General features: G+C 46.7%; 2 protein-coding genes across 2 annotated transcripts in view; one reads left to right on the plus strand and one right to left on the minus strand.

Annotated features, from left to right (window-relative positions):
- LOC148111759 (uncharacterized) lies at positions 1-21312 on the minus strand. The gene is made up of 3 exons (XM_087879850.1): positions 21256-21312; positions 4585-5051; positions 1-335 (listed from the first exon to the last, which is right to left on the minus strand). Exons 1-3 carry the CDS (start codon positions 21289-21291, stop codon positions 329-331), a joined length of 510 nt encoding a protein of 169 aa, XP_087735976.1. The 5' UTR covers positions 21292-21312; the 3' UTR covers positions 1-328.
- LOC148111760 (uncharacterized) overlaps positions 5869-22307 on the plus strand; it is a 26324-nt gene continuing 9885 nt past the window's right edge. Inside the window, exons 1-2 of the mRNA XM_087879767.1 lie at positions 5869-6344; positions 13213-21842. Of these exons, the coding sequence (XP_087735893.1) occupies positions 13234-15486 (2253 nt within the window). The 5' untranslated portion in view covers positions 5869-6344; positions 13213-13233 and the 3' untranslated portion in view covers positions 15487-21842. The remainder of the gene's footprint in view (positions 6345-13212; positions 21843-22307) is intronic.

Raw genomic sequence — 22307 nt, forward strand, 5'->3', positions numbered from 1 at the left:
TCCAAGCCAAGCAAAAACATTTACTAAGGGAGGGGGGTTCATGTTTTTAAGAGGGCACAGAAACAAATGGTGCATACATTCAGTGTCAGGAAACAAATGATGAAACAATATGAAGCAACAGCATCACACAGTCCATTTAACTTGCTGTGAATTCACTTCCTTCCTTAGACTTTGCCTCAGTCTCCTCCTCCTCTGCTCTAGGCCTTTTCTCAAGGGTTGGTCTTGCAGGAGGAGGGGGGGAGATGGGGGGAGGAGGCTTGTTGTGTAGGACATCCGTGAGCTGATGTTCAAAGTTATCCAGAGGAACCAACGTCCCGAGTTCAGGATACTAATCCCTACAGAGAGCAAAGGAGAGAAAACAATTCTTTATATCTAAAATTATTATTTCTATTCCTGGATCATTGTGGTTGGGAGAGCTTTTGCTCTGTGATGGGGAACTGTGAGAGGTAAAGTAGGGAATCGATCAGAGAGGTTTATAGAGAAGGAACGTCTCTTCTCTTCCCAAATTCAAGGCTGCCCAGAGACGGAGCGTAGGCCAAGCCCTTCATGAGCCTCAGAAAAGAACTCAGTCAACAATAGTGTGATAAAAGGATTTCTGGGACATTCTGCTCAGGGAAGGAATTCTCACTTTGCAAGTTGCTTAAAATAAGCACAATTTCTGGATTATGAATTCTGCCAAGCTTATAAATCACTTGTCAGTGATTTCTGTTCTCTGAAACAAACTCTGGATTATTAAGCTATCGGCATTAGTAAGGAAGCCAAGTTGCTTATATGAAACAAAATAAAACCCCAATTTTCTGGAATTTTTTTTTTTTTAATCCATATAACTCTGGTTCCTAACATGAAACACATCAGTTTCCTTCTTGTATCCTAGAAGCGTAAGAGCCACGTATTAAGCAGACTCTTAAGACTATTTTCAGGTGCTGGTTTCAAGCTAAACTTCAGCTGCCTTGACTCGCAACTAATTTTACTTCTGAACTGTTCCCACAAACTAAGTCCACCTTCAGCAGCTGAAGCATCAAACCCTAAAGAACCGAATGCTTAATTTTTCCATCTACGCCGGAGAAGATGGAATCAAGTTATCAGCAATCACGAAGTGGTGGTTACACCCCAAGCATTTCACTATCACGACTCCAGGATGAGAAGCCACCTTGGAAATAGTTTTACAGATCGTGTCCTGCATTCCTGTAAGAGAAGCCAGGATCCTCTCGGGTGGTGCTCTGGGATATCCAAGGGCAGGAAATTTGGGACACGTACCCATTTATTTAGGTAGGACTCCTTTTATTAAACTTGGAGAGCAGCCCAACTGCTAATGACGCTGGGTGGCTTACAAAAGGAAAAAATAAAAGAGGAAAAAACTGGGCAAAACTCTTATTATATTAAAAATGAACCCCCCCCCCCGTGGCTGAAGGAACAGCCTAACCCCCCTCCCACCAGCCTAGGAGCATGTATGGAAGGAGGGTCAAGAGCCTTATTTTCAAGGGAAGAATGAACCCAGGAGAGAAATTTCCAGGCGCATGGAAAGAACTGTGGGCAAAATGGAAATTGGTAAGTTTCCCCACAAGGTTCCAGTAGCAACCCCTGAATCTCAAGATCCAAGTGTTTCTTCTTCTACGAACATAGTAGATAACAGAAAAGCAACCTGAGATCCATTACTTAAGAACACGTACTTGTCATCCCCTCTTTTCTGCAGTGTATAAATATTTATTTATTTATTTATTTATTTATTTATTTATTTATTTATTATATTTCTATATCGCCTTTCTCCCGTAGGACTCAAGGCGGTGTACAGTCAAGAAAAATATAGATACACAAACATCATAAAATTGCTAAATTAAAATTATTATTATTTGGCCCAATTAAATTAAAAACCCAGAATTAGATAACATTTTAAAAATCATTCACATGTTTAGCCCCGCCTGTTGGAACATCAGGGTCTTGAGGGCACGGCAGAAAGCACGGAGATCGGGGATATTCCGTATCTCCGGGGGCACTTCACTCCAAAAGGCTGGAGCCCTCACAGAGAAGGCCCTCCCCCTCGGAGTCGCCAGTCGGCATCATTTGACTGATGGTACCCTGAGTAGTCCCTCCCTGTGAGAACGAACTGGTCGGTGGGAGGCTATTGGTGGCAAAAGACAGTCTCGTAGGTACCCAGGTCCTAAGCCATGGAGCGCTTTAAAGGTGATAACTAACACCTTGAATCGCACCTGGAAGACCACCGGGAGCCAGTGCAGCTTGCGTAGGAGAGGTGTTACATGGGCGCAACGAGCTGCACCAATAATCACCCGCATGGCTACATTCTGGACCAGTTGGAGCCTCCGGGTGCTTTTCAAGGGGAGCCCCATGTAGAGAGCATTACAGTAGTCCATACGGGAGGTAACTAGGGCATGAGTGACCGTGCGCAAGGTGTCCCGATCCAGAAAGGGACGCAACTGGTGGATCAGGCGAACCTGATAAAAGGCACCCCTGGCCACGGCCGTCAAATGATCTTCTAAAGATAGCCGTGAATCCAGGAGGACACCCAAGTTGCAGATCCTCTCTGTGAGGAGCAAGATCTCATCCCCAATTGTCAGTGATGGTACCAGTTGACTATACCGGGACGCTGGAAGCCACAGCCACTCGGTCTTGGAGGGGTTGAGTCTGAGCTTATTTCTCTCCATCCAGATCTGCACAGCCTCCAGGCAACTGGACATCACAGCAAGGGCATCATTGGGGTGGTCTGGGGTGGAGATGTATAGCTGTGTGTCATCAGCATACTGATGAACACTCACCCCGAAACCACGGATGATCTCGCCTAGCGGTTTTACATAAATGTTGAACAGAAGGGGTGAGAGGACTGACCCTTGCGGCACCCCACAAATAAGGTGCCTCGAGGTCGTCCTCTGCCCCCCTGCCAACACAAACTGCAAACGGTCAGAGAGGAAGGAGGAGAACCACCGAAACACCGTGCCCCCTATTCCTAACCCAGCAGGCTGGCCTGGCCTAACTCTCCTCTTTTAAATTTTTAATTCGTTTGATTTTATAAATTCGGTGTTTTAATCTGTGTTTCGGCCAAAATATTTAATAATTGTAAGGGACTTTTAATATTTGTATTATCTGTATTTTATCTTGGCTGTTCACCGCCCTGAGTCCTTCGGGAGTAGGGCGGTATAGAAATTTGATTAATAAATAAATAAATAAATAAACCCCTCCAGCCGGTGCATTAAGATACCATGGTCAATGGTATCAAAAGCCACTGAGAGATCTAATAGGACCAGGATAGAGGAGCAACCTCTGTCCCGAGCCCTCCAGAGATCATGCACCAATGCGACCAATGCCGTTTCCGTGCTGTATCATGACCTGAAGCCCAACTGGAACGGATCCAGATAGACAACTTCATCCAGGTATCGGGGTAGTTTTCGTACCACCACATTTCTCAAATATACCTATTGGTCTGCAGGGGAGTCTCCCACTATTCTTTTTCAGGACAGCCACTGCGGTACATACCGTTCAATAAACACAGCAGTGAGCCTGGTGTCAGTGTTCCAAACTATGATTTCCCCAGCGCTGACATGAATGAGTGGGAAAGAGCCTGTTAGAAGTAGTAGCTTGACTTTTCACCCAGTTCTCCCCCCCACCCCCCACTCCGGCAGATAACGACACCTAGGTGATGAGAAGAGGGGGGAATTCCTGTGACTTGAAGTAACTGAAATGAAAGATGGACTTGGAAGATGGCCAATGAGACACTGAGATTTGAGGACCGGAAAGGGAGGGGTTTGGGATCAGAGGGTCAGTTTCGGCTGCAAATGAGTTCAGGACTAGATCGTTATTCTTCAATAAATAAGAGATTTCATCAAAGACTTTGTGTTTGAGAATGAAATTTATTTGAGATAACATCGGAACCTGACACCTGGATTATTTGCTTTCGGTTGTGCCTTTTGATTCACACTGGGCAAAACAGTGCACAATAGGACAATTCTTGGGACCAATATACCTCTATAGAATGCGTCCAAAATAGAGGACCCATATATTCCTTTGGGATCAAAATTTGGAAAGTTTTAGCACTGCAGTGCTCCTGTGCAGCTGCAGTGAAAGTTGGATAGTTTCAAACACTTACAGAAAGCTAATCGCCAGCTACCGGGAAACACTATGGGGAGGTATATAAGCCTAAATCCAATTGCTATTTTAGTGACACCGTATCCATCGCATGATTATATGAAATCTACCAGTGGGACAGCTTGCCTTCCAAAAATTGTAGGTGCTTTATCACTGGAGGCTTTTAAGAATAGACTGGACAGCCACTTCTTTCAAATTGCAGTGTCTCCTGTTTAAGCAGGGGGTTGGACTAGAAGACCTCCAAGGTCCCTTCCAGCTCTGATTCTCTATCCTGACGATAGTGAAAAAAAGGAGCAGCAGTGACACGATAGCACTGTTCCAATTCTTGAGGGGCTGCCACAAGGAAGAGGGGAGGGGTCAGCCTATTTTCCAAAGCACCAGAAGGGAAGACAAGAAATAATGGATGGAAAATAACCAGGGAGACAAGTAGCCTGGAATTCAGGAGAAATTTCCTGACAGTGAGAAAAATTAAGCAGTGGAACTGCTTGCCTAGAGAAGTTGTTGTGCTCAATCACTAAAGTCTTTTCAAAAGAGATTGGGCAACCATTTGTCTGAAACGGTAGAGGATTTCCTGCCTGAGCAGAGGGGTGTGAATCAAAATCAAATTCGTATTTCTTCTCTCCTGTGTGGATGCTGATATGCCTTTGAAGATGTCCATTTCTTGTGAAGAATGTTTCACATTCCGGGCACTGATATTCCTTTGCTTCCTCCTGGATCCTTCGGAGCTTTCGGGGACTTCCGAAGAAGCCTCCACCCTCCAGGCCCGTCTCCTCTTTCCCGCATCGCCCTCCAGGCAGCGGCCTTTCCCAGGCTCCCCCTGGGCTCATCCCTCCTGCAGTCCCAGAACCCCCCGGCCTTTCCCCGCTGTCACCAGGCAGAGCTGCTCTGCGGGGCCCGCTCTCCTCCTCCTCTCGGGCGACGCTTCCTTCCTTCCTCCGCCGGGCTCCTCCATCCTCCTGCAGGAGAGAAAGAAAGGTGGGTCACGGCTCCATGCCCTTCCCCGCATGGGAACAGAATAGAATAAGAGTCGGAAGGGATCTTGGAGGTCTCCTTGATTAGTTTCCACTCATTGCTTCTTGTCCTGCCCCCCTCAGGTGCTTTGGAGAATAGCTTGGCCCCCTCTTCTTTGTGGCAGCCCCTGAGATATCGGAAGACTCCTATCCTGTCTCCCCTCGTCCTTCTTTTCATCAGACTAGACATACCCAGTTCCTGCAACCGTTCATCATACGTTTTAGCCGCCAGTCCCCTCATCCTCTCTGTTGCTCTTCTCTGCACTCTTTCTAGAGTCTCCACATCTTTTTTACATCATGGCGACCAAAACTGGATCCATTATTCCAAGTGTGGCCTTTCCAAGGCCTCATAAAGTGGTATCAACACTTTGCGTGATCTTGATTCTCTCCCTCTGTTGATGCAGCCCAGAACTGTGTTGGCCTTTTTGGCAGCTGCTGCACACGGCTGGCTCCTATTTCAGCGACTGTCCACTAGGACTCCAAGATCCCCCTCAGAGTCACCACTGTTGAGTGAGCTGCCACCTATACTCTCCCTGAGCATTTTGTTTTCCTTGCCTAAATGTGGAACCTCCTTTTTTTCTTTCAACCTTCAATTTCATTTTCTTAGATGGCGCCTAATCCTCCCCGGGGGCAGGGGGCAGCTCTTGCGGACCCGAAAGAGACCCTCCCAGACTGCGACTCCCAGCATCCCCTGCGCCAAACCTCCATCATCCGGGCTCCTCTTATCGCCGATACAGGGAGTTCCTTCTTTGCCCGATTGGTTTCCGGAAGTGGAGGTTTCGCGCCCTTTTTGCCAGAGGCTCCTCCTCTTCCTTTGGAGGGACCGCCCCCCAGGAGTCTTCCTGCCTATCGCCGCCCTCCGCAGGGCAACCAATCAGCGTCCACCTTTCTTCAAAGAACCAGAGTGCGCCTGCGCGTTGCCCAGGGTTGTTATGGTTCCACGTGGAGGTGGGCCGCTTAAATTTTGGGGTCCGTTCAGCTTTCCCCCCTCCCGGCATCCAGGCAAGCGGAGGTTGGGGGGCCCTTCTGCGGCTGCGACTTTCCCCCCCCCACACCATCGGAGGTCTATCCATAAGCGAGGGGCGGGGGAGGGGGGCACCCTTCCTTTGGAGGGACCGCCCCAAGGAGTCCTCCAGCCAATCGCCGCCGTCCCCCAGAGCGACCAATCGGCGTCCTCCATTTTCAGTCACCGAGAGTGCGCCTGCGCGGTGCCGACTCACTTTCTGTTCTCGTGCGGAGGTGAGGCTGGGGGGGGGGGATTTTCCCTTTGATCTTTGGGGTCCCTCTTCTCCCCCTCCGCCCCCTCCCCCCCGCATTCAGGCAGGCCGAGGTTGGGGGGCCCCCCTGGGTCTCTGACTCTCCCACCCTTCCCCCAACCGGGGTCTCTCCCTAGGCAAGGCGGGGGGGTGGAAATATGGGGGGGGCACCCAGGCAGGCGGGGCTGAGGGGTCTCCCCTTCCTCCTGGGGGGCTCCAGCCAGGCTCCTCCGTGGCCTCCAAGCAGCGACACCCCCCCTCAAGCTCCCTCCCCGCCAAAAGACCCCTTTGCAAATCTGCAGGAGGGGGAGAAATCCCCCCAGGACACCCCCCCCATTAATATGTGGGCCTCTCAGCCTTTGCTGACCCCCCTCAAAGGTAAACCTTTCCCTCCGTTGCCCTCTGGAGGTTGGGGGCCCCCCCGGGTCTCTGGCTTTCCCCCCCATCCAGGGTCCCTCCCTGGGGAAGGTGGGGGGTGGAGATCTAGTAGAGGGACGCTCAGGCAGGCGAGAGCTAAAGGGGCCGCAATTTGACATCCTTTTAATGTTCTTCTTGTTTTGCACCAAAGACCTGAGGGGATCTGATGCTGGAGCCCAGTGAGCTTCTCAAGCTGTTTTTAGGTGTATGTAGGAAGTTCCCTTCTCGGCTAACAGAATAAGAACAACCGAGCTGGAAGGGACCTTGGAGGTCTTCTAGTCTGACCCCCTGCTCATGCAGGAGGCCTCATCCCAAAGGTGCTTTTTCAAGAGGCAACTTGACTTCATTTGCTTTTCTTTGAAGATGTTTCACTTCTCATCCAAGAAGCTTCTTCAGTTCTTCAGTACCAAAGAAGCTTCTTGGATGAGAAGCGAAACGCCTTCAAAAGAAAAAGAAAAAACCAGAAAGTCCAGTTGCCTCCTGAGCAAAGCACCTTTGGGACAATCCTGACCTGGATGACGGAGAATCTCTACAGACTTTTAGCGATGCAATTTGGGCTGAACCCCCTTTGCATGGTGTGGGGGTGTGAATGGATTTCCAGAGGGAAAAATTGCAGACTGCAAGAACCATTCGCACCACTCGGGTGACCCTGAGGACACAGATAAACCTCCAGGGGCTTCAGCCACCCTCTCAAACTTTGGAGATTGAGTGGAAATGTGAGTTGGAAACAGTTGTGGGCAGCTGGACAGCTTTTCTACCAAAATGGGCTAGTTTTGCTGAATTGTTGCAGGAAAGATTTTGACCTCTGCGTTCCAATTTGGGGGCTATTTTGGATTTTTTATTTTTTTTTATTTTTTTTTTCTCTAGGAGGACACTTTGGGGATTGAGTTGAAATGCGAGTTGGAAACAGAGTGGGCAGTTGAACGGTTTTTCTACCAAATTGGGCTAGTTTTGCAGATTTGTTGCAGGAAAAAGTTTGACCTCTGTGGGTTCCAATTTGGAGGCTATTTTGGATTATTTTTAAAGCTCTGTAGAGATAGTCCTTGACCTACAACTATTTGCTTAGTGACTTAGTAAAGTTATAGCAGCACTGAAAAAAGCGGCCTTGACCAGTTTTCGCACTTACGACTGTTCCAGCATCCATGTGGTCAAAATCCAGGCGTTTAGCCACTGGCATGTATTTATGACGGCTGTGCTGTCCCAGGGTCACGTCATCAGTATTGGTATCTTTCACATCTGGTGTCCCACAAAGTCATTGGAGGATTCGCATAACAACTTCACAACTCATTTCACAATTGTAGGATATGACCTGCCAATTATGGCAAAAAATGGGGTGCAGCAACTGTCAAGAACAGAAATTTTTGTCTCAATTCTGATTGTAGATCTAGTTGGTACTACCTGTACAGTTTGGGGGCAATATATCCAACCGTCATGAACGATAACCCCAAAATACATCCCAAAGACAGTAAGAGGATTAATTCACGCAGCCCTGCCCCCAACTGCCTTACCAGCCCCTCCACAGACCCCACACACAGATACACACACCTACACGGATTCATCTTCTCCTTTCTCATCCCTCCTCCTACACATCAACACCCAAAGTATGAAGAAGAAACAGAGGGAACCTGACGTCCCAGAACACGAGAGCAAAGATGAGATTGCTGCCGTTACTGAAACATGGTGGGATGAAACTCAGGAGAATTTAAATTTTTCAAAACGCCTAATAAAAAGAGGTGGAGGTGGAGTTGCACTTAAACTAAGGTGACCAGATTTTAACATTGGTAAAGAGTGACACCATTGTGGGCGTGGCTTATTTTGTGGGCATGGTTTGGAGGTCATGTGACTGGGTGGGCGTGGCTAGCTGGTCATGTGACCGGGTGGCCATGGCTATGTGTATAGGGACTACTCAGAGGGCTGAAAAAACTCATTTCTGACAGGTCCTCGCACTTTTGACTGGTCCTCACACTTGTGACCATCCTCACATTTATGCCCGTGCAGCATTCTTAACAACCATGTAACTCATTTCACAACTGCTTCTCTTCACCATGGTGATAAGATAGGGCAAAAAAAGTAAAATGTGAGGACAGTCTTAAGTTTGAGGACTGGTCAAAAGTGCGAGGACCAGTCAAAAATAACTTTTTCAGCCCTCTGAGTAGTCCATGTGCACAAAAGGACTACCCATAGGGCTGAAAAAAGTGATTTCTGACAGGTCCTCGCACTTTTGACCAGTCTTCGCAGTTATGACTGGTCATCATTTATGCCCGTGCAGCATTCTTAACAACTGTGTCACTCATTTCACAACTGCTTCTCTTCACCATGGTGACAAGATAGGGCAAAAATGTAAAATGTGAGGACAGTCGTAAGTTCGAGGACTGGTCAAAAGTGTGAGGACCAGTCAGAAATAAGTTTTTCAGCCCTCTGAGTAGTCCATATGCATAAAAGGATACAGCAATAGAGAGGATGAAGGAAGGAAAGGGAAATTAGAGTAGGAGTGAGGGTAAGAGAGGGAGGAAGAGAGGAGGAGAAGGAGAAAGGAAGAAGTAGGGAGGAGAAGAAGAAGGAGAGGAAGAGAAAGTAAGAAGGAAAGGAAAGAGAGAGGTGGTAGGTTTGAGGAGAAAGATTGCTGTACAATAAAAAAGATGAAAGGGAAGAAAGCCAACCCCAAACAAATATTAAGATATTAAGATAAAGAATGAATTGTTAAACTTTAAAGAATAAAAGAGAACAAATATGAATGAATAGCAATAATTAGAAACACACATACGAACATACAATGTATTTTCTTTGAACAGAATATTTGGCTGGTTCACAAATTTAAACAGTGTTTAGTCATTTCAATTAAATTTACAATTTCTATATTTCCTTTTTGCCATATTTATTCCTCATCTATTTTTTTTAAAAAACAACATTACCCTTCATCCTCATCTCTAATCTTAATCAAATTCAATTTTTCCCTTCTATTCTATATTATACCCCTTCCCATTGTCATTATTTTTATATCCATCCTCACATTGGTTAATTATGTAATTATGTAATACAGTTGTTTAATACAAATTCAACATTTTAATATAAATCAATTAGTTATATAACTATCCTTTTTGTATATCAATATGAACATGAATATTCCAATTATTTCCATGCATTCCAATTTCTTACAAATCAATTAATTATATTTACCAATAATAATGAACCAAATAATTTCCCCCATATATTCCTCCAAACCACAACTTAACCATTTCTGCTTTCAACACAATATACAATTAATAGTATCACAATTATTACAATTCCCTAGTTAAATAGAGCTTTTTTTCTTTTGTTTTTTAAAATCTTGAACTCTCCTCCTAAATTTCCCATTGTTTGCAGTTTTGCACCTACCTTTTTTGGTGAGGAAAAAGAAAAAGAAATCTCTCTCTGCCTCATTTTGTCACCTTGCAGCAAAGACCCTGCTTTCGCTTTTTCAGCATAGCTAGGGGAAAAAAAATCTGCTCCAGGAACTCTTTACACTGATCACCTGTAGGGTGGCCCTTTGAAGCCCAGCGGCAAGAGTTTAAAGAGTTTTTTTCCCTCTAGCCATCAGCTGGGACTCGGGAGGCAGCCGGGACTAAGGAGGCAGAATGAAAAATCAGGACTTTTTTAAAACGCCGCGGATCGCGGGACAAATTGCTAAAAATCGGGACTGTCCCGCCAAAAGCGGGACGTCTGATCACCTTAACTTAAACAGCTGCACCTTTGTAGAAATGCAAAAAGTAAAAAATGAAGAAAACCTCCTTGAATGCATTTGGGTTAAAATGAAAGGAAAACGGAATGAGGTTGCCAGAGGTGTATACGACGGACTGCCCAATCGGAGGAACTAGATCAGGGGCGTCAAACTGAAGGGTGCTTGGATCTGGCCCATGGGGAACAGATCGGACTGGCCCACAATGCCTCTGCCAGCGAAAACAGAGCTCGGGAGAGAAGCGTGTAGCCCTACCAGGCCCCGTTTTCAGCTGCAATGGCCGCCTGCACTCCTCCGCCAGCGAAAATGTATCCTCCACCCCCCCCCAGCTCCATTTTCACGGGCAGAGGATTAGGAAAACAAACTAAAAGCAAAAGAAATGTTTCTCCTTTTGCATTTGAGCATCCAAGAAGGGACAGGAAAGAGGAAAGGCAAAGAAGGAAAGACGAGAAGGGAGGAAGGAAGGAAAAAGAAGGAAAGAGGGAAGGAAAAAGAAGAAAAGGGAAGGGAGGGCAGGAGGAAGGAAGGAAGGTTATGAGGGAGGGAGGATGTGAGAGAAGTCCTGTCCTAGCACTTGGCCACCACAGGTGCCCACAAGAAGAGTGAAGATGAGCTGGCCATGCCTACCCAGGGACCCCCCTCCCCAGGTCAAACATAACCCTGATGCAGCCCTGAAGGAAATAAGAGTTTGACACCACTGAGCTAGATGCACCTTTTGCTAAACATTTAGCTGATGAACAGAAAGCAGAGGAATGGGGGACTTTCCCTATCCTGGCAACTGGGGAACACCCAGTCTCTGCACCTAGTGGGAGGACCAAACAGGTCCCCAATGAGTCTTCTTCATTTAAAACGTTCTCGTAACTGCCCATCTTTCTGTCAACTCTATGCAGCTCCCAAAAGGGTGTTTTTAAAAGTATCCAACACATTAAAACATAAAAGAAAAACCATCAAAGAAAAACCTGGTGCCAATCCATGCCACCTTCTCCTTGTCTGACCTCCCAGCACCTGGGGAAAAGCCAGGTGTTTAAAGGCTAAAAGGGTGGGAGATTTTTAAGAATATGGCTCATATTCTTAAAAATAAAGGCCTTTTCTGTGGGGGCACCTGTCCTCTGGAATCAGGTGCCCCCAGAGATACGAAGAAACCTAGACCTCAGTGCCTTCCGCCGTGCCCTTAAGACCTTTCTTTTTCAGCAAGCCGGGCTGGCTTAACACATTTTTTAAAATGTTTTTAATGGGTTTGTTACTGTTTTTTAACTTTGGGGCCAAACGTATTTAACTGTATTTTAATGTTTGTATTTATGTTTTTACTTTGGCTGTGCACTGCGCTGAGTCCTTCGGGAAAAGGGCGGTATATAAATTTGATAATCATATACATACATACATACATACATACATACATACATACATACATATATATATATATCAATCACACAAAGGTTCGTTGGCCTTAGAGAATCCCTTTAGCAGTTTCTGCTGGAAGAGAAGGGGACCATTCAGGGAATCCAACTGACAGCTTCAGATGCTTGGGGATGGTCGTAATAGGTCCCCACATTTGGGAAATCCACATAGATTATATCAAACAATGGCAGGGAGAAGCTCCTTTGCACCCCCAACAATGAAGGCCAAATGAGCCCTAGATTCAGCCACAACACACTTGCTTCAATTAGGCTCTGAATGGGATGACCATTTAAAGGCAATTTATTAAGAGTATTGTAACAACGAGATTTCGCTCAATGAAAAGAGGGAATCCAGGACACAGAATCAGGTTTCATTTTATACTCCACAACAGTAGAAAAAGTAAAAAGTTGATTGCATGGAAAAAATCAGGGTCGATAAAAATCAATTTTAAAATATGAAAATCAGTTTTTTTAAAACTTAAATCATTTTTTTTATTTTTATCAAATTTATTTTAATAAAATGCTTTTGGAGTAAAAATCTATTTAAAGATAATTTTCTATCAACAATGGCAGGGAGAAGCTCTTTAACACCCACAACAATAAAGTTCAAATTAGCAATAGATTCAGCCACAACACAATTGCTCCAATGAGGATCTGAGTGGGATGAGCATTTAAAGGCAATTTATTAGAATATTGTAGCAAAGAGATTTCCCTCAATGAAAAGAGGGAATCCAGGACACAAAGAGCGGCTGATTCAAACTCAGGGTCTCCAAAGGTCCCAGAACAGACCCCAACTGGCTGCCCTTCATGGGCTGATATGAATGCCCCCCCATCCCACCTACGCCCCGGACCGTAAAAACCCGCAGCACTGCGCAGGCGCCATCTGCCTTGTTGCAGGAAGAAGGATGCTGATTGGTTACGCTTGGAATGTCGGCAATGGGCAAATGGACTCCGAGGGGCGGATCCTCCAAAGGAAAAGGCGGAATTAGTGGAGAGAAAAGGGCGTGAAGCCACCACTTCCCGAAACAAAGCGGGAAACGAGGGAAGCGGCCTGAATCGGTGACAGAGGAGGCCGTTTGATGCAGATTTAGCGCAGGGGATGCTGGGAATTGAAGTCCGGGAGGCTCTTTCCGGAGGCCTGGGAGCACGAGGCCTAGTCTGGGGGCGGCCGGGTGGCCGGGGAGGGAGACAGGATGTTGGGAAGGAGGCTGTGTCCACCTGGAGACTGCCCGGGAGGCCCGTGGGAGGCGGGGGCTTGGGCCTGGGCTTCCCCTGTGGGGAAGGGGACGCAGCCATGACCCTCTTCTCTTTCGCCCCTGCAGGAGGACGGAGGATTGCGGGGGATGCAGGAAAGAGGCGCCGCCCGAGAGGAGGAGGAGGAGAGCGGGCCCCATGGAGCAGCCCTGCCCGGTCCCGGCGTGGCTTCCCTGGCAGACGGAGGGGAAAGGCCGGGGGGCTCCGGGGCTGCAGGAGGGAGGAGCCCAGGGGGAGCCCGGGAAAGGCAGCTGCCTGGAGGGCGATGCGGGGAGGAGGAAACAGACGGAGACCCCGAGATGGGCCTGGAGGGCGGAGGCTCCTTCGGAAGACCCCGAAAGCCCCAAAGGATCCAGGAGGAAGGAAGAAACTATCAGTGCCCAGAATATGGAAAAACCTTCAAAAGTAATGGAAATCTTCACAGCCACTTAAGGATCCACGCAAGAAAGAATCCATTTAAATGTCTGGAGTGTGGAAAAAGCTTCAAAAGTAATGGAAATCTTCAAAGGCATCTAACGATCCATTCAAGAGAGAAGAAATACGAATGCCCGGAATGTGAAAAATGCTTCAAAACAAATGGATATTTTGAAAACCATCTAAAAAACCACTCAGTTGGAAACCGATATCAATGCCTTGAGTGTGGAAAGACGTTCAATCGGAGATCAAATCTTGATCAACATCAAAGGATCCACTCCGGAGAGAAGCCATACGAATGCCTTGAGTGTGGAAAGAGATTCAGTCAGAGGGGAAACCTTTATAAACATCAAAGGATCCACTCAGGAGAGGAATCCAATAAGTGCCTGGAGGGTGGAGGGATCGACAGGAGAGGAAAGAGGCACAAATGCCCCGAATGTGAAAAATCCTTCCAAAAAAACGGAGATCTTCAAAGGCATCTAACCATCCACACAGGAGAAAAGAAATATCAGTGCCCGGAATGTGAAAAATCTTTCAAAAGAAACGACCATCTTGAAAGCCATCTAAGAATCCACTCAGGAGAGAAACTGAATAAATGCCTGGAGTGTGGAATGAGCTTCAGTCATAGGAGCAGCCTTTATAGACATCAGAGGATCCATTCCGGAGAAAAACGTTATAAGTGTTTGGAATGTGGAAAGAACTTCAGTCATAGCAGCAGCCTTTATACACATCAAAGGATCCATTCGGGGGGGGAACCATATAAATGCCTGGAATGTGGAAAGAGTTTTGGATATAAGAGAAGCCTTAATAGGCATCAAAGAACCCATTCGTTAGAGGAACCAGATAAAGTCCTGATGTATGAAAAGACATTCAATCACAGTGGAAACTTTTATAAACATCAGAGGATCCACACAGGAGAGAAACCTTATAAGTGCCTAGAATGTGGAAAGAGCTTCAGTCAGTTGGCAAACCTTTCTAGACATCAGAGGAGCCACACAGGAGAGAAACCTAATAAGTGCCTAGAATGTGGAAAGAGCTTTGGTGATAGGAGCGCCCTTTATAAACATCAAAGAATCCATTCTGGAGAGAAACTGAAGAAATGCCTGAAGGGCGGAGAGTCCTTTGGAAGACCTGGAGATCCCCAAAGGATCCAGGAGGGAGGAAAGAAACATCAGTGCCTGGAATGTGAAAAATCCTTCAGAACAAACTACAATCTTCAAAGCCACCTAAGAATCCACACAGGAGAAAAACCTCATAAATGCCTGGAGTGTGGAAAGAGCTTTGGTCATATAAGCAACCTTTATAAACATCAAAGAATCCACACAGGAGAAAAACCACATAAATGCCTGGAGTGTGGAAAGAGCTTTGGTCGTAGAAGCATCCTTTATAAACATCAAAGGATCCACACAGGAGAAAAACCTCATAAATGCCGGGTTTGTGGAAAGAGTTTTAGATACAAGAGAAGCCTTAATAGGCATCAAAGAACCCATTCATTAGAGGAACCAGATAAAGTCCTGATGTATGAAAAGACATTCAATCACAGTGGAAACCTTTATAAACATCAAAGGATCCACACAGAAGAAAAACCTCATAAATGCCTGGAGTGTGGAAAGAGCTTTGGTGATAGGAGCACCCTTTCTAGACATCAGAGGATCCACACAGGAGAGAAACCTTATAAGTGCCTAGAATGTGGAAAGAGCTTCAGTCAGTTGGCAAACCTTTCTAGACATCAGAGGATCCACACAGGAGAGAAACCTAATAAGTGCCTAGAATGTGGAAAGAGCTTCAGTCAGTTGGCAAACCTTTCTAGACATCAGAGGAGCCACACAGGAGAAAAACCTCATAAATGCCTGGAGTGTGGAAAGAGCTTTGGTGATAGGAGCAGCCTTTACAGACATCAGAGGATCCATGCCGGAGAAAAACATTAAAAGTGCCTAGAATGTGGAAAGAGCTTCAATCAGAGGGGTTCTCTGTATAGACATCAAATGCTTCACACAAGAGTAAAACCATATCAGTGACTGGACTATGGAAAGTTTCTGGGAGAGCGGAAGTCTTTATAAGTATCAACGAATCAACATGGGAGAATAACCAGATAGTTAGTACTCGACTTACAGCACTTCATTTAGTGACTGTTCAAAGTTACAATGGCACTGAAAAGAGTGACATACGCTCTTTTTCACACTAATGTCACATGATCAAAATTCAGACGCTTATAAATTGACTCCTTTTTATGACGGCAGTGTTCCAGGTCTCGTCACCTTTTGTGACCTTCCTACAAGAAAAGTCAATGGGAAAACCAGATTCAACTTTATATAACTGGCAAGAAAGGTAATAAAATCCAATTTTATTGGATTTTATATCCCTGCCTGATCCCTGTCCAAGGGCTGTAGTTGAGGGCTGCTCTGACACAGGATCCAGCCCTCCCTCCGCCCGGCCTAAAGCCAGTGCTGCTGTGCTGCCTGCCCCAAGAGGAGATCAACCCTGCTGGTAATTCAATCAAGTTCAAAATTTGAGGAGAAAATTTCGCTCTCTCTTTCTGTCCTTAAACTTGGCACCATCGAACAATATGGTGTCAGGAAAAGGTGCCTCACCTAAGCAGAAATAATGGGGGGAGCTTACCCGGGATGATGGAACAAAACACCGAACAGCAGGGCAACCCAAAGGGAATGCGATGGGAAGTTCACCCAGAACTACGTTAATGAGTGGTGCTTCCTGTAAGGCTCGCCTCTCCTTCCAATTTAAGAAAGTGAGAACTCTTGAAAGGTGGTTGTTCAAAAGGATTCTTTTATTAAGCAGAAGTGAGAGCCATCCAGGTAAAGCAAGATCTGAATACCCTTAGGCAAGGCAGTAGGATTAAAGTGGTAGAGACCCCTCCCTTTAAGTCAGAATGCAGATGTAAGCCAATATACAAGTGTGAAGATGTTTTCTTTACTAGTTTCTCTGAGAACCCGAACAAACATATATTCACACTATTATCCTTTAAAGTGAAAAAACCCACATGGCTATCCTAAAAATCCCTGCAGGTAAAGGAGATCTCAGGGCTCTTTGGCGCCAGGATATAGGTTGTAAAATCTCTGTTGACACCGGCAATGCTAGGGAATCGAATCCAAGTGTCCCCCCTCCTCCGATTGAATGGCAGTATCACTTTTAGGGATATGACACTTCCCTTAAGAGATTGCAGTCTACATCCAAAGAGCTTTGCCTTTTGTGCTAAATGGGCAGCTTGAGTGATTGGTTTGTTCACCTCCTACAGATATTTGCCTGGCATTGGTGCACATAGAACATTGATTCTCACATACCAGATGAAGAGCCTTGGTTAAGAAGAGGAAAACAAGCAATCTTAAACTTAAAAAAGAGGTGTAACATGCCATGTTAAAAGGACTAAATATGCCATTTTAAATTAGTGATGAAGCCTAAAATATGAAGCAAACTTGCGTTTAACTTCCGTTAAACTTGCTGTGAATTCACTTCCTTCCTTAGCCTTTGCCTCAGTCTCCTCCTCCTCTGCTCTAGGCCTTTTCTCAGGGGTGGTTCTTGCAGGAGGAGGGGGGGAGATGGGGGGGAGGAGGCTTGTGTAGGACATCTGTGACCTGATGTTCAAAGTTATCCAGAGGAACCAACGTCCCGAGTTCAGGATACTAATCCCTACAGAGAGCAAAGGAGAGAGAGCAATTCTTTATATCTAAAATTATTATTTCTATTCCTGGATCATTGTGGTTGGGAGAGCTTTTGCTCTGTGATGGGGAACTGTGAGAGGTAAAGTAGGGAATCGACCAGAGAGGTTTATAGAGAAGGAACGTCTCTTCTCTTCCCAAATTCAAGGCTGCCCAGAGATGGAGCGTAGGCCAAGCCCTTCATGAGCCTCAGAAAAGAACTCAGTCAACAATAATGTGATAAAAGGATTTCTAGGGCATTCTGCTCAGGGAAGGAATTCTCACTTTACATTGCTCAAAATAAGCACAATTTGTGGATTATGAATTCTGCCAAGCTTATAAATCACTTGTCAGTGATTTCTGTTCTCTGAAACAAACTCTGGATTATTAAGATATCGGCATTAGTAAGGAGGCCAAGTTGCTTATATGAAACAAAATAAAACCCCAATTTTCTGGAATTTTTTTTTTTAATCCATCAAACTCTGGTTCCTAACATGAAACACACCACTTTCCTTCTTCTATCCTAGAAGTGTAAGAACCACCTATTAAGCAGACTCTTAAGACTATTTTCATGTGCTGGTTTCAGGCTAAACTTCAGCTGCCTTGACTCGCAACTAATTTTACTTCTGAACAGTTCCCACAAACTAAGTCCAGTGTCAGCAGCTGAAGCCTCAAACCCTAAAGAACCGAATGCTTACATTTTCCCATCTACGCCGGAGAAGATGGAATCCAGTTATCAGCAATCACGTAGTGGTGGTTACACCCCAAGCTTTTCACTATCACGACTCCAGGATGAGAAGCCACCTTGGAAATAGTTTTACAGATCGTGTCATGCATAGCTGAAAGAGAAGCCAGGATCCTCTCGGGTGGTGCTCTGGGATATCCAAGGGCAGGAAATTTGAGACACGTACCCAGTTATTTAGGTAGGACTCCTTCTATTAAACTTGGAGAGCAGCCCAACTGCTAATGACGCTGGGTGGCTTACAAAAGGGAAAAATAAAACAGGAAGAAACACGTACACCTGGGCAAAACTCTTATTATATTAAAAATGAAGCCCCCCTGTGGCTGAAGGAACAGCCTAAGCCCCCTCCCACCAGTCTAGGAGCATGTATGGAAGGAGGGTCAAGAGCCTTATTTTCAAGGGAAGAATGAACCCAGGAGAGAAATTTCCAGGTGCATGGAAAGAACTGTGGGCAAAATGGAAATTGGTAAGTTTCCCCACAAGGTTCCAGTAGCAACCCCTGAATCTCAAGATCCAAATGTTTCTTCTAAAATCATAGTCGTCTGTAGATAACAGAAAAGCAACCTGAGATTTATTACTTAAGAACACGTACTCATCACCTTCGCTGATATTTTCCCCTCTTTTCTGCAGTGTATAAATATACCTATTGGTCTGCAGCAGAGTCTCCCACTATTCTTTTGCAGGACAGCCACTGTGGTACATACCGTTCAATAAACACAGCAGTGAGCCTGGATTGGGACCAATATACCTCTATAGAATGCGTCCAAAATAGAGGACCCATATATTCCTTTGGGATCGAAATTTGGAAAGTTGTGCCTGTTTTAGTGCTGCAGTGCTCCTGTGCAGCTGCGGTGAAATTACGATAGTTTCCAACACTTACAGAAAGCTTCTCGCCAGCTACTGGGAAACACTATGGGGAGGTATATAAGCCTAAATATAGTTGCTCTTTTAGTGACACCATATCCATCACATGATTATATGAAATCTACCAGTGGAACAGCTTGCCTTCCAAAAATTGTAGGTGCTTTATCACTGGAGGCTTTTAAGAATAGACTGTGGACAGCCACTTCTTTCAAATTGCAGTATTCTCCTGTTTTAGCAGGGGGTTGGACTAGAAGACCTCCAAAGTCCCTTCTGTTATCATTTTTGTGTTTTTTTACATGTACATTGAGAGCTTCTGCACCGGAGACAAATTCCACATTTGGCTAAACAAATTATTCAATTCAATTCCTCAGACATACATCGTAACTAAACGTCTTTCCATGCTCAGCCACATTTGTAGTTTTCCCCCCATGTGGATCCTTTGATGTTAATGAAGGTCTCCATCCTCGGTAAAGCTGTTTCCACACTCAAGGCATTTATATGGTTTTTCTCTTCTGTGGATTTTTTTATGTGAATAAAGGTTTCTCTTTGAAGACAAACTCTGGCCACAGTCCAGGCATTTATGTGGTTTCTCTCCTGTGTGGAATCTTTGATGTGTATAAAGGTTTCCTCTGTGATTGAATGTCTTTCCATACATCAGGGATTTATCTGGTTCCTCTAATGAATGGATTCTTTGATGTGTATGAACATGTTCGCTCCTATTGAAGCTCTTTCCACATTCCAGGCATTTATGAGGTTTCTCTCTTGTGTGGATTCTTTGAGGTGTATAAAGGTCTCCCCTCTGACTGAAGCTCTTTCCACATTCCAGGCATTTATATGGTTTTTCTCCTGAGTGGATTCTTTGATGTTTATAAAGGTTTCCCCTCCTATTGAAGCTATTCCCACACTCCAGGCATTTATAAGGTTTCTCTCCTGAGTGAATCATTTGATGTTGATTGAGGTATCCAATCAACATTTTTAGATTCTTAGATGGTTTACAAGATGTCCATTTCTTTTGAAAGATTTTTCACATTCTGGGCATTCAAATTTCTTTTCTCCCAAGTGGATCCTTACATGCCTTTGAAAATGTCCATTTGTTTTTAAGGATTTCTCACATTCCAGGCACTGATAACTTTTTTTTCTCTCTCCTGGATTCTTTGGAGATTCCTGAGTCTTCCAAAGGACTCTCCTCCCTCCGGGCATTTATTCAGTTTCTCTCTCCAGTGGGCCCTTTCATGTCTATAAAGGTTTCCCAAATGCCTGAAGCTCTTTCCACACTCCAGGCATTTATGACGTTTCTCTCCGGAATGGATTTTTAGATGGCTTTGAAGAAGGCCATTTGTTCTGAAGGATTTTTCACATTCTGGGCATTTGTATTTCTTCTCTCCTGTGTGGGTGTTTATATGCCTTTGAAGATGTCCATTTCTTGTGAAGGATGTTTCACATTCCGGGCACTGATATTCCTTTCCTCCCTTCTGGACCATTTGGGAACTCCCGAGTCTTCTGAAGGAGCTTCCGCCCTCCAGGCCCGTCTTAGGATCTCCGCCCGTTTCCTCCTCCTCGCATTGCCCTCCAGGCAGCGGCCTTTCCCAGGGTCCCCCTGGGCTCATCCCTTCTGCAGCCCTGGAGCCCCCTGGCCTTTCCCCGCCATCTCAACGTAGGGCTCCTCCGCGTGGCCCGCTCTCCTCCTCCTCTTGGGTGACGCTTCCTTCCTCCACCGGGCTCCTCCATCCTCCTGCAGGAGAGAAAGAGAGGTGGGTCACGGCTCCATCCCCTTCCCCACACGGGAATAAAATAGAATAAGAGTCGGAAGGGATCTTGGAGGTCTCCTTGATTAGTTTCCACCCATTGCTTCTTGTCCTGCCCCCCTCAGGTGCTTTGGAGAATAGCTTGGCCCCCTCTTCTTTGTGGCAGCCCCTGAGATATCGGAAGACTCCTATCCTGTCTCCCCTTGTCCTTCTTTTCATCAGACTAGACATACCCAGTTCCTGCAACCGTTCGTCATACGTTTTAGCCTCCAGTCCCCTCATCCTCTCTGTTGCTCTTCTCTGCACTCTTTCTAGAGTCTCCACATCTTTTTTACATCATGGCGACCAAAACTGGATCCATTCTTCCAAGTGTGGCCTTTCCAAGGCATCATAAAGTGGTGTCAACACTTTGCGTGATCTTGATTCTCTCCCTCTGTTGATGCAGCCCAGAACTGTGTTGGCCTTTTTGGCAGCTGCTGCACACGGCTGGCTCCTATTTCAGCGACTGTCCACTAGGACTCCAAGATCCCCCTCAGAGTCACCACTGTTGAGTGAGCTGCCACCTATACTCTCCCTGAGCATTTTGTTTTCCTTGCCTAAATGTAGAACCTCCTTTTTTTCTTTCAACCTTCAATTTCATTTTCTTAGATGGCGCCTAATCCTCCCCGGGGGGGGGGGGCAGCTCTTGCGGACCTGAAAGAGACCCTCCCAGACTGCGACTCCCAGCATCCCCTGCGCCAAACCTCCATCATCCGGGCTCCTCTTATCGCCGATACAGGGAGTTCCTTCCTTGCCCGATTGGTTTCCGGAAGTGGAGGTTTCGCGCCCTTTTTGCCAGAGGCTCCTCCTCTTCCTTTGGAGGGACCGCCCCCCAAGAGTCTTCCTGCCTATCGCCGCCCTCCGCAGGGCAACCAATCAGCGTCCACCTTTCTTCAAAGAACCAGAGTGCGCCTGCGCGTTGCCCAGGGTTGTTCTGGTTCCACGTGGAGGTGGGCTGCTTAAATTTTGGGGTCCGTTCAGCTTTCCCCCCTCCCGGCATCCAGGCAAGCGGAGGTTGGGGGGCCCTTCTGCGGCTGCGACTTTCCCCCCCCCACACCATCGGAGGTCTATCCATAAGCGAGGGGCGGGGGAGGGGGGCACCCTTCCTTTGGAGGGACCGCCCCAAGGAGTCCTCCAGCCAATCGCCGCCGTCCCCCAGAGCGACCAATCGGCGTCCTCCATTTTCAGTCACCGAGAGTGCGCCTGCGCGGTGCCGACTCACTTTCTGTTCTCGCGCTCAGGTGAGGCTTGGGGGGGGATTTTCCCTTTGATCTTTGGGGTCCCTCTTCTCCCCCTCCGCCCCCTCCCCCCCGCATTCAGGCAGGCCGAGGTTGGGGGGCCCCCCTGGGTCTCTGACTCTCCCACCCTTCCCCCAACCGGGGTCTCTCCCTAGGCAAGGCGGGGTGGTGGTGGAAATATGGGGGGGCACCCAGGCAGGCGGGGCTGAGGGGTCTCCCCTTCCTCCTGGGGGGCTCCAGCCAGGCTCCTCCGTGGCCTCCAAGCAGCGACACCCCCCCTCGAGCTCCCCCCCAAAAGACCCCTTTGCAAATCTGCAGGAGGGGGAGAAATCCCCCCAGGACCCCCCCCATTAATATGTGGGCCTCTCAGCCTTTGCTGACCCCCCTCAAAGGTAAACCTTTCCCTCCGTTGCCCTCTGGAGGTTGGGGGCCCCCCGGGTCTCTGGCTTTCCCCCCCATCCAGGGTCC

Source organism: Pantherophis guttatus, chromosome 16, assembly GCF_059756535.1.
Source record: "Pantherophis guttatus breed Tessera chromosome 16, ASM5975653v1, whole genome shotgun sequence".
NCBI classification, from domain to species: Eukaryota; Metazoa; Chordata; class Lepidosauria; order Squamata; family Colubridae; genus Pantherophis; species Pantherophis guttatus.

What these genes read in the sequence shown, in the direction of transcription:
- LOC148111759 (XM_087879850.1), bottom strand. Translation starts at nt 21,291, where the DNA reads ATGCTGGGAGTCGCAGTCTGGGAGGGTCTCTTTCAG. An exon ending in TCTGGGAGGGTCTCTTTCAG is followed by an intron (nt 5,052 to 21,255) that starts GTCCGCAAGAGC and finishes TCTCTCCTGCAG; the next exon opens with GAGGATGGAGGAGCCCGGCG.